Here is a 12,587-nt window from a genome sequence, read left to right as displayed (position 1 = left end):
TAAGGTACTGTGATACGAGACAGAGTACTTGCCTCTCGCGGTGAAAGTGCTTGAAACTTTCCCAACTTGCAGGCCTAATCAGCTTGTGACCTAACATATGATTCTTTCTTTTATGAACTACTTCTGAGAACTTTGGCAAATACTTTTCCGTTTAACTACCAGAACTGCTTTATCCTATACAAGACTTCAGCCCATTGACTTTGGCCTAACCTATTGCACTGAATCAACTCCTCTGGTGAACTTAAAACCTTTGCACTGCCCAGGAATACTTGTAACCTTTTTATTAACCTATGCCTTTTTGCTCCTACTTCAAAGTACTAAATGCCATTTTGTTCCTCCTTCAAAGTAGTTTAAATGCCTCAGAATCATCTAGTGTAAAGTACTGAAGTATATTTGTGTGCAATATATATTGCCTCCTTCTATTGAATGTTTTCTAACTGACTGTGAAATAAATGTATAAGTGTTTTATCAAGAAACCTTGAGTATAGAGGCTATTTGAATACTTGTAATTGTAGACCTCTGTGTAACAAGCTCACAATCCCTCTTGAGATGAGCCTGGCTGCTCAGCTCCGCTACCAAAAACGGTGTAGTACAGACTTATACCAAAGGTTGGTTTTGCTTACACCTGTAGTCTTATTTGTGTGTAGTGGTCCCAAAGGGTACTACATACAAACTCTGTCTAACAGTGCCTAGGGCATGGGCCGTCTCTGTGCCAGTCTTAATGGCCTGCAACGACTTGTTGATGACCTTCCCAAAGAGGTTGTCCCCGAATGGCATGTAGAGCACCCTCGTTTGGACCATCTGGCGGAAGTTGGTGGCTTTCAGCCAGCCACGACGATCCTCATCTGCCGGAACCCCGTGTCAGCAATGTTCAGGAACACTGTGATGGCATGGTCCGATGCCACTTCCCCTTCCTGGAGGAAGGAGATTGCATCGAACCACTTATCGTCAGGCAGGACCTCCAGAATCAGGGCCATCTTCTACCACAGCTCCCTGTCGTACCTGGTCAGGATTGCAAGGGCGTTGGCCGCCATAACTGTCAATGCCGCAGAGTAGATCACCTTTCTTCCTATTACATCTCACTTCTTCCGCTAGATAATCGGAGGATGAAGAGGAGGGGTTAGACGGCTTTTTCCTCGCTGCCGCCAAAACCACAGAGTCCGGGGATAGCAGACTCCGGCACCCAGTTCTTTTTCTACAGCCTATCCCTCTTGGCCGTGGCCTGACTCCTCATAAAAGCTAGGCCATCCTCCCAAACGTTGTCCAAGAGGGGTACCGCCATGATGGTCTTTATCTTGGCCTTGCGCCGTTGGTAGAGGAAACCTTCCTTCTTGGTCTCCACTGGCATCAGTTGGAAGAGTTTGGACGCTCTGGCAACCATGGAATTGAACGACCCCACCTAGTCCGGCGGAGAAGCCATTGGGTGCAGCGAACCAACGTTTGTGGCAATGTCGTCATTCGTAGTCGCCGTGTCCGGGTCCCTAGGTGGGGAGGCACGTGGCACTTTGTTAGGGAGAATTCTCAGAAATGTGCTAATTCCCTTATACCTTAGAGACGCCCAGCTTTTTTTGCTGGACTTTTCATTTCTAACCCGGAGAGAGCAAGACATTTTCCCACTCATGTATTTTTCTGTGATTTGGGCTCTCTCTGTTTCTTTTGATTTTGGAGTCTGACAAACTCCATAGGCATCCTTTTTAGATTGTGACATACAGCACCTTCAGTGCAGTGGCACAGGGAAGTCTCTTAGATTTCCCAATGGTTTAAATACCTTCTCTTGGTGAAACTACTGTTTCCAAGAGCAGTGAAGTGAAATTCACTTTACTTAGATTTTGTAACTTTCTAGACCCAGCAAACACTATCTTACAATAGGGTGCTGGAGGAGTTACTTAGTATCCCCTTTGTCTAGTTTCTCATGTAACATTTTTATGTTACCCTTTCTACAATGAATGGCTGGTGGCAGTGGTTTAATTTTTCCTACCATTGTGTCATTATACCGCGGGCTGCAATTGCAGCTGCAGTAAGGCACCTATGGGTGCACATTTTGTCAAAATAGCCCCAGTAGTCTTTTTTCACAATTTCTTGTTGGAAAGGTCCTTCTTGAGATATACTCTGCGCACCAAACCAGGTTTGGTTCCTTTGTTCGTTTCGTCTTTGGCGGGATTCACTGGTGAAGTCCGCCTCTGACTCCAGCTAGTGTCTGGAAGGGGCCGGAAGTGAGGGGGTGCCCAGATCTCCCTGTGCTTAATCCCCTTGGTTACAGGAATGCACTCAAAGGTGATTGATTGGCTGGCTGGGCCACCCTCTGTAACAGGCGAGGTTTTTTATCTTGGAAGGCCGAGTCGACCACTGGACGAAGGAATCCAAATAAGAACTTGGAAGAGAAGCCTGCTGCAACTCCTGGACCGTTCGTTTGCCCGGTGAAGCCCTACTGCAGTGCTGAAGCTCCGAATTCGCCTCGACTAGAGAAGCCCTGCAAAGGACGACTTCTCCCCTTGGGTTGCTGCGACCAATCGACCCCAAGACAAAATCATCTGGAAATCTTCTCCAAGCTGGCTGTACTTCATTTGCTGCTGCAGGAACCGACTGTCAGGGAGAGGAACACCAGAATCTAGTTTGTCATCTTTAAGTCAGACCCGAGCTCTAGGAAGATCCTCCTGACTCCCATGAAGCAGGACTTACCAATCCTGAGCCACCTCAACAGAGTGCTGGACCTCAGATGCGAGAAAAGTCCATAAATGTATCTGAGAACCGCAGCGGTGCTATTTGCAAAGTGCTGCTAATCAGAAGTTTGCCCATTGCTGCTGCCGGTCTCCAATTCGTAGTGCAAGGGTCCCCAGACGTCCTCCCTCTTGTCCCCACGACTGAAGCACAGGAACAACAGGATCGGCAGACCTATACAAGAACAGAAGCCAGCTGGAACCAATTTCTACAAACCAAAGGTACTGTAAAACTAAGGGAACTTGCCTCTTGTTGTGTAGCCTTGCTAGCTCTCAGTTGAGAATTGTCTTGGTTGCTTTTGCAGAGTTGCTTGCAGCTTTGCCCCTCACATGTCTCCCAGCTTGTGGCCCCACAGTGATTTCGTTTTTCTACAAAGACGTCTAAAACATTGTGCAAGACTTTTAACTTACCTGCAAGAAGTGCTTAAGCTCACAGACTTTTGCTCAATTAACATTGGCTGCCATGGCTCACTGAAAGACTCTTCTATCCTCTGACTTGTGCTTTAAGTATCCCTCAACAAAAGTCACACATTCTATAACTTGTGGAGCTGGGAAAGGGTTAATTTACTTTGCATTGGGAGGTTCAAAAAGTACATACCTGCTTAAGAATACTTGTTAAGCATCGTTTTATTTCCAAAACCTTTCCTTTGGCACCAAACTCAGTATTGCTCTAAATGTATTAGTGATGTCCACAGTGTCCTAGTTATTTAAGTCACCTCAGGGTGTAGGAAGTGTGTGTGCCATCCCAGATGGGTATCTACTGATTTAAAGAAACGGAGTGTGTATTTTGAAGCATATTATTGTGTTACATATATTTTCTCCCTTCTAAAGGCTTATTCAAACTGACAGTTAAATAAATAATTGTTTAATCAAGAAAGTGTTTATTTGGATACTTTTCACTGTGAATCTCTATGTTACAACCCTACAGCTCACATTGACCCCTCTTGAGATAAGCCTGGCTACTCAGTCACTCTACCAACATGTGTAGTAAATGCTTATACCAAAGGTTGGGTTAACTATTGCCAAGAGGACAAGTCTGGTGTAGTGTCCCACAGAGTTACTACAATCTTACCCAACATTGTAGTCAAGGGTTCATTAATTTACCAACCCACAAGGAATTACTTTGAAGTGATTCAGATATTTATAAATTCAAGGTTGTTCCATGTGGTACATAATCCATTGATGCAACAAACTATTCTCTTGGATTGACCACACAAAACTGAAAATCTTTGTTTGCCAAGTGGTCATGATGAGATCACATGTGCTTCCTGTAGGATATTTCTGAAGAAAACAATGAAGATAAAAAAAGTCTTGAAAATGTCTTTACAGTATCTTTGCTACTCATCCTGTATCAATGGCCAGGAGTCGCCTAGGAGTCAGCATATAAAGATAAGGCAGTAACAACACATTGTCAATGCAGCATTTATACCTCTTCTTAATGTAAATGTACTTTCTCCAGCATGGGGTCTGGCTTGGATTCACATGCTCAAGAATATTCCCAGTCAGGCCAGGAATCATCGGTAAAAGAAAAAACAGTTTCACTTTCAAACTGTATTTCTCCTCTAAACCAATCACTTTATTCTGGGTCATACTGCCCCCAGCCAATGACTTCCCTTTCCCCAAGCCCCTCCTCTGGCAGCCAACTTCAGATTTTTACCGCACGTTCAAGTGTTGGGAGTCTTCATGTTCTGCTCTGTGAGCTATTCTACGTTTTTCATGCTTTTTCGATAAAAAGTCCTATTTTTGTCAAACTGAGCATGTGTGCTCTTTAACGCCATCGGCCGACAAGCAGGGATCCGTTTGTCAGCGAATTTCAGTGCCCCTCAAGGACAAGAATCGTTGAAGTTTCATCAAAGATTCCAGAAAGCAGTCAGGCCTACTCCACACTCCAGACCATGTCAGAAGAGAAGAAAGAGGGAAGTTCCCTTTTCAAGCTCTGCTCCAGCTGCAGACTGCGGAACGTGTTTGGAATTGGAAAAACACCTTCAGTGCCTCTACTGTCTCCATCCGGACCACAGGGAAGCGGATTGTGAAATCTGCCTCGAGTTCTCCAAGCAAACCAAAAAGGCTTGTTACAGTAGACTGGCGGCGTGGCTCATCGCCAAGCCCACCCCTTGCGCCAAGCAGGGGCATGCCTCACCCAGGACTGGCCTGTCCGAGGAGGAGGCTTCTAAGTCCTTTTATTGGTGCCCCATCTGTGGTGGCCTAAGACGAGGCCAAGCACTGCGAGTCTGTTTCCGCTGGGGCATTCGCGCAAGCGGGTCCGCAACAGGCTGTGCACTTTCATCTTCTCCATCTGCCTGCTTCTTGCTAATAGCACCACCACGGTTCTTGGACACCCTGTAGACTTTCCTTGCTTCTGGGGCCCAGCACTCTGTTGAGGTGACTCGGGCTTTGTCAGCCCTGCTTCGAGGGAGTACGGAGGATCTTCCTGGAGCTCGGGTCCGGCTTTAAAACGATGCACTCAATTCTGGTGTACCTGTCCCCTGGCACTTGGTTCCTGCAGCAGCAATGGAAGTACAGCCAGCAGAGAGAGAGGGGTTTCAGTCGAGTTTGTCTTGGGGTCGATTGGTCCCACAAACCCAAGGGGAGAAGTCGTCCCTGCCGGGCTTCTCTAGCGGATGTCGAAATAGGAGATTAAGCACTGCAGCAGGGCTTCACTGGGCAAACCAACCGTCCAGGAGATGCAGCACGCGTCTCCAAGTTTCTTTCTTTGGTTCCTTCATCCAGAGGTCGACTCTGACTTCCTTGCAAAAGACCTTGCCTTTTATGCAAGTTGTTCCCATTCATCCGCAGCCTAGCTGTCACCTACACAGCAGAGTGGCTGTCCTGCAAAGACAGCCAGCCAGTCAATCACCTTTGGGTGGATTCCTGTAACCAAGGAGACTAAGCACAGGGAGTTTCGGGCACCTCCCTGACTTCCTGCCCTGCCAGGCACGCTGGAGCCAGAGGTGGGCTTCACTAGTGAATCCTGTCAAAGAAAAATCGAACAAAGGGACCAAACCTGGCTTGGCGCGCAGAGTAAATCTCAAGAAGGACCTTTCCAACAAGAAATGGTGAAAAAAAAGACTACGAGGGCCATTTTGACAAAATGGGCACCCATGGGTTTAATACTGCAGCTGAGGATTCAGCCTGTGGTAAACATACACAATGGTAGGAAAAAATTAACCACTTCCACCAGCTATTAATTGCAGAAAGGGTAACATAACAATGTTACACGAGAAGATAGACAAAGGGGATACTAAGTAAACCCTCCAGCACCGTATTGTAAGATAGTGTGTGTTGGGTCTATAAAGATACAAATATAAGTGAAGTCAATTTTGCCTTCACTACTCTTTGAAACAATAGTTTATCCAAGAGAAGGTATTTAAACCTTAGCAGAAATCCAAATGATTTCTATATGACACTGCACTGAGTGTGCTGTGTTTCACTATGTAAAACGATGCGTATGGAGTTTGTCAGACTCCAAAACCAAAAGAAACAGTTCAAATCAAATAAAAATGCATGAGCGAGTGGGAAAAAGGTCTCACACTCTTAAGAATAAAAAATGAAAAGTCCTGAAGTCCAGCAAAAGAGCTGGGGGTCTCTAAGGTAGAAGGAAATTAGCAAATTTCTGAGAATTCTCCCTAAAACACACAGATTTTTCACACCACTTGTGTTTAGTCCAAAGCAGAATCACTGGTCAAAATGAACTATGGTAGAATTGGCAAATGGGAAATAATTTTACAGAGAAACACACAGAATTTCAGACTTAAGAAGGCGATGAAAAACACAGCAGTGCAAACAAAACAATCACTTTCTAAAACAGAAACTTACATTTTACAATAACTCCATTTACAATGCAAAGCAGGACAAACGGACTAAAATGTTACTATATAAAATTACCTGTCCGAAAACCCACAAAGGTTCTTTAAATGCTGTTTTAACATCAAAAGCAAAAGAATGCCTTGGGAAGCATTTGCAAAGTCAATCAGAGCTAAATCCTCAGGCAAACATCGCATCAAATTATCTAGATCCTCCTCATCCTCTGAATCAGAATTTGAATTTGTACGTTTCCTTGTCTTCCGTGGCCGGACAGCTTCTTCCTCATTTTCACTTTCAATGTCGTCTTCTTCAGAGGAGGAGGATTTTTTCTCCTTACTTTTATCTTTAGTTTTTTCCTTGGGTTTCTCCTTCACTTTTTCCTTAGGTTTCTCCTTCACTTTTTCCTTAGGTTTCTCCTTAGTTTTCTCCTTCACCATTGACTGGAAGAAATGAAAGATGCACTGAATAAACTGCAAAATGCAATAAATACAAACATATATGTAAGAAACGAGAAAGAATAGTATTTTGAGCGCAACAATGATATAATTAGAATGATTGTTTTTGTAATATTTTATTAGGAGAAAACATGAATTAAACAAGCGCACCAGAAAGGGAGTCTTACCCTTTAAGAAAGTTCTGAAGCAAGTACGCTGTGCGCAGTACAAATGAGTTGTTAGGAGCCAGTAATGAGACGCTGACACAGACTCATTGTTTTGGTTATAGACTTTATTAAATGGAAAACGGACCTATATTAACATACATAAGCAGCCTCCAAATGCACTGATGAACTGGCCGCTATATGTTTGGCCAAGACCCATAACCGGCCGACACAACCTTGGTTTACGGAAAATCGTAAAGCCTTGTAGTTAAAACACAGACAGGCTGAGAGCAAGTGGGCTATTTAGATAGTGGCAGGCAAGATTTCTAGATGCCTCATTAGTCCATCAGAGTGCCATCCATTCCATATGGCTAAATGTTCCCTTTTTCAGGAGATAATCGTGTTACGTACACTTGCATCTTCCTGCAATTCGGGATCGAGAGCAGTTCCATCATAAGCTTTTCTTTTATTCCCCCTCGTCCTTCTCCATTGTTAGGTAGGATTCTCAAAAATGTGCCAATTCCGCTCTACCTTAGAGACCCCCAGCTCTTTTTGCTGGACTATAGGACTTTTTTATTTTTTTAATCTTTTATGTATTTTTTTTAATTTTATTTATACTCGGTTTCTTTTGACTTTGGAGTCTGACAAACTCTGTTTCTCATGTAAAAAATGTATGTTACCCTTTCTACAATTAATGGCTGGTGGCAGTGGTTTACTTTTTACTACCATTGTGTATTTTTACTGCGGGCGGCGTTTACAGCTGCAGTAAGGCACCCATGGGTGCCCATCTTGTCAAAATGGCCCTGGTCGTCTTTTTTCGGCGTTTGTCAGAAAGGTCCTTCTTGAGATGTACTTTGCATGCAAAAACCAAGGTGTGGTCCCTTTGTTGATTTGTCTTTGGCAGGATTCACGAGTGAAGGCCGCCTCTAGCTCCAGTATGTCTGACAGGGGCAGGAAGAGAGGGAGGTGCCCGAAACTCCCTGTGCTTATTCTCCTTGGTTGCAGGAATGCACCCAGAGGTGATTGGCCGGCTGGCTGTCCGGCAAGCACAGCCACCCTGTTGTCATCATTGACAGCTATGCTGGAATGAATGGGAGAAACCTGCATAAAAGGCAATGCTTTTGGCTTGGAAGGAAGAGTCGACCACTGGACGAAGGAATCCAAAGAAGAACTTGGAAGAGACGCCTGCTGCAACTCCTGGACCGTTGGTTTGCCCTGGTGAAGCCCGGCTGCTGTGCAGAAGCTCCAAATTTGTTTCGACTAGAGAAGCCCTGCAAGGACGACTTCTCCCCTTGAGTTGGTAGGACCAATCAACTCCAAAGTGAACTCGTTTGGACATTCTCTCAAAGCGGGCTGCACTTCCACTGCTTCTGCTGGAACCGAAGTCCCAGGGAGAGGAACACCTATCCGAGTGGATCGCTTTTAAGTCAGACCCGAGTGCCAGGAAGATCCTCCGGACTTCCCTGAAGCAGGAGTGACCAACCCTGTGCCACCTCAACAGAGTGCTGGACCCCAGATGCAAGGAAAGTCTGAAGTGGTATCCGGGAACTGCAGTGTTGCTATTGCAGTCAGACGCGAGTAGGTGAAACACTAAAGTGCCACTGAATTGAAGTTTGTCCATCGCTGCCAATGACCTGCCCATTGCAGTGCAGGAGACCCCAGACATCCTCCCTCTTGTCCCCATGACGGAGGCCCAGGAACACCAGGATCTGCAGAGCTGTACAGGAACAGAAGCCAGCTGGAACCATTTCTTCTAACCAAAGGTACTATAAAGTCTAAGAGAACTTACCTCTTGCGGTGTAGCCTTACTTGCTCTCAGTTGAGACTTGTCTTGCTTGCCCTTGCAGAGTTGCTTACAGCTTTTAGTTACCTGCAAAGAAGATCTTCATCTCCCCTAGACATAGTTCAACTAACATTGGCGGTCCTGGCTCGCTGAGAGACTTCTTTAACACTGTGCCTTTACCCTTTCACCCAGGAAAGGATTAAATTTACTGGACATTGGAAGGTTCAAAAAGTATTTACCTGTCAAGAAACCTTGAGTGTAAATATTTAAATAACTGTCACTGTGAAACTGTGTTACAACCCTACTGCTCACATTGACCCCTCTTGCGATAAGCTTGGCTGCTCAGCCACACTACCAACCTGTGTAGTACAGACTCTTACCAAATGTTGGGTTCCCATTTCCAGGAGGCAGAGGCGTTGCTAGGGAGGGAGGAGGGGGAGGGGGGGGTCGAGGGGGCAATAGCTCCGGGTTTTTTGGTTGTAGCCCTGGATAGAAGCTCAGGCACTACAACCAAAAGCCTATAGCTAGATCCGAATCACGCCAGTCCCAACATTAGCTTAGCCCCTGATCTTTTCCAGACCTAGCATCACCCCTGTCAGGAGGTCAAGGTTGCTGTAGTGCAACCAAAGGGTACTGCACACAATCTTGCCTAACACTGGTGGCAGGCGGTGAGGATCTATTAGAGTTGTTACATTGAGTGTGTGTGTTTTACTTTTGTTCAACTAAAAACCCTCAAGGCTAATCTCCACTAGCATAGCAATTGTAACATGCCTAGTATGGATAACTTCAAGAAAGAATCCCTGCTCATTCTAACAGTAGAACAAATGAAAGAAATGTGTAAAGTCAGGAATCTCCCTGTTAAAGGAAAGAAAAACGATTTAATTACAAGGTTATCAGATTACCAAAGGTTGGATAGTAGGACTGTACAGAGACGTTTCTATGGGAGGTCAAAAGGGGCACTTGCTCAGGGCCCCCACCTTGGAGGGGCCCCACAAGGCTGCCCGATCTACAGAAGTAAGATTCCTTTGTTCAACAGACTTAAATAGCACACATCAGGATATTTTATGGCATGGTGCTGAGGCTCTAAACCTATTGCCTGTTTTGGCAACTACATTCTGCCTCAATCAATTCATCATGTAATGCTTTCTGTGTTCACTGGGGTATATATAATTTTGAAATGATTTATATCGCGCACCGGACAAATTCAATCGTAATTGGGCGCTGGTGTATCCATTACCATTCATCTTTACCTTTGTTAGGCAGAAACCTGTGCAGTTCCCTTGGGGAACACTGCAAAAGATTTAAGACTACAGGTAGAGCAGTAAACCCCTTTGGTAGCAGTCTGCACCACCCAGATTTACCTGGTAGCTGTGGCTGAGCAGTCAGACTTCTCTCAAGAAGAGTTAGGCAGTATGTAAAGTATACACAATATGTACCAAAACACAATAGCACAAGCAAACACTGACCAGAGCTTGGTTTCAAAAGTATATAGTTATTTATTTAAAATACACATAAGTTAAAAACACTCTAGCAAAAATATAGTAAAAGCACTTCAACACAGTTATAATGAAAGTAGATTCAATCCTTTCTCCTATCTAGACAACTCTAAGTAAACACCACTTAATTAAAACAGAGGTGAGTGCTTAACGTTAGATGACACTCTAGTAGTTTCCAAGAAAGGGAGAGAGAAAGCAGAAATGGGTTAGACACACCACTCTAAGGTCCAGAGCACTTGCAATAGGCTTAAAGAAGAATAAAGTCACAGGTGAGCAAAAGTCACTAGGCAGGGCCCACTCTTAGAGTAGCCGGAGCGAAAATGTGCCCAAGATCACACTGTTAGTTAGAGATTCAAAGTCTTGCAAAGAGTCAAAAAGAGGTTAGAGTGGCTCAGAAAGTTTAGCCAAAGTGTCCCAGGCACTCCCAGGTTCGAAAGCCGGGGACTAAATCTACCCCGTACAGTCGGTAGCAAGGGAAGCCAGGCAGAACACAGTACCTTAAGCGGAAAGGATCCTCCAGCGGTGGCAGTTGTTCCAGGCAGTGGCAGCAGGGCTCGACGTCGGTCAGGGGAGAAGAAGTTCTCGCTGAAGAGCAGAAGAAGAGGGTCGTTGCACTGCCCGGGAAGAAACCAGCCGCGGAGTCCTCCGGTTAAAGGGTTGGTGCCGACTTTCGCGGTATGGGGGTAAAGTGTGGTATTCCGGTTGCCGGGGTGCTTGGCACAGGCAAGGCGGCCACGAGATACCTCAAAGAACGGAAAGAAGGCGAAAACTGGTTGTCCCCACCAGTCAAGGGAAGGAGCCACTCCGTTAAGAGTTCTCCTCGGTCGTCGGGAAAAAGTGGTGAGACGGTTCAGCAGGGCTCCACCGGGTGGTGTCGTCGAAGCAGGTCGGCTCAGCTCTTCCCTCGTCGGATTCTTGGTCCTGTGGCGACTTCTGAAGTCCCAGTCCCCAAAGCCCTGCTTTTATGCAGCAAACCCCCATTCACCCAGCCTAGCTGTCACTCAACCATGCTAAGTGGTGAGCCGGGCGGCTCACCACTTGGGCCAATCAGGACGGAGTGCGACTTGAGTTACCAAGGTAACTCAGTCCAGGGTGCCTAAATCCCCCTCCACCCCTCCTAAGTACCCCAGACAGAGTGGCACCACTTTGGAGGGCTTCTGTGGAGAAGCCCGCCAAAAGTGGAACAAAGGGCTCCACTTTGGGTCAGAGTTACAGAGGCGAACACCAACGCCATTTTAGAATCAAGTTTTGGCAAAAAGTCCCAACCGGAGTTATAAAAATAAATATATAAACCGGCGGTATGTTTAAGGCTACCGTAAATAAATAATTAAATGTGTTAGCCTAAAACAATGGGAAATCCCATAGGGAAATATTCGCGGTCGAATATAAAAAGTAGTTTCCACTGCCACCAGCCAAAACTCGATCAGGGGGGACGGAGACGTGCCCCCTCGACTAACAGACCCTGGGGCAATCGAATTGCCCCAGCCAGTACGTCCACAATATGATGGTTTGTACTGGTTCTGTTCAGGATTCAAGACTAGCAAAGTCTTTGGTGACTTTACATGCCCTGGGAGACAGTAGTCAGTCCCAGGGTATGGAGTCTATGTTGGGGAGTCCCTAGGACACCCCTGGGTCACGGCACAGAGGGTGCTGTGTGACCCACATCACAAAAATACATGAGGCCCTATGGAGTAAGAGACCCCATAGCCCATTCAACACAAGGTTTAACCAAGAAAACACACTTCAACATGTCCAAGAGTGAGGGTAAAAGAGTCTCACTCTTGACAGGAGAAAAAAATTAAACCCCAGAAATCCCGCAAAGCTGCTGGGGGACTCACTAGGTAGGGAAATTCAGCCTAAACAGAGAATTCTCCCTAACACTCGCCCCCCCCAGACTAAGGGACAGGAGGATTTAATCCACTCCTGGATGAACCTCATACCTCTAGTCGATGATATACATCCTAGAGAGTCCATCAGCATTTTGATGGTGACACCTTGACCTATGTTCAATGGAGAACTCAAAGGTTTTCTTTTGCAAGCTAACGGACCTACAGACCCTTTGAGGAACATCAGTCTTTTTGTTATAGGGGATCTGGTTGACCAGTCCCTCAGAAGTTGGTACAACTTCTGAACCTATGTTAGGCTTTTTCAAGGGGTCCTTATAAAGGATTCCCTGAGATCTAGAGGGG

General features: G+C 45.7%; 1 protein-coding gene across 6 annotated transcripts in view; it reads right to left on the bottom strand.

Moving 5' to 3' along the window:
* The window catches only part of NIPBL (NIPBL cohesin loading factor), a 2,053,700-nt gene that overhangs the window by 168,381 nt on the left and 1,872,732 nt on the right, over window positions 1-12,587 (bottom strand). For all 6 annotated transcript variants that reach the window (XM_069627143.1, XM_069627142.1, XM_069627145.1 and 3 more), the window contains one exon: window positions 6,603-6,961. In XM_069627143.1, the coding sequence (XP_069483244.1) occupies window positions 6,603-6,961 (359 nt within the window). The remainder of the gene's footprint in view (window positions 1-6,602; window positions 6,962-12,587) is intronic.

This window comes from Ambystoma mexicanum, chromosome 6p, assembly GCF_040938575.1.
Source record: "Ambystoma mexicanum isolate Mex_15411 chromosome 6p, UKY_AmexF1_1, whole genome shotgun sequence".
Lineage (NCBI taxonomy): Eukaryota > Metazoa > Chordata > Amphibia > Caudata > Ambystomatidae > Ambystoma > Ambystoma mexicanum.
The sequence above is the reverse complement of the archived record's forward strand: the minus strand, read 5'-3'. Positions and strand labels throughout refer to the sequence as shown.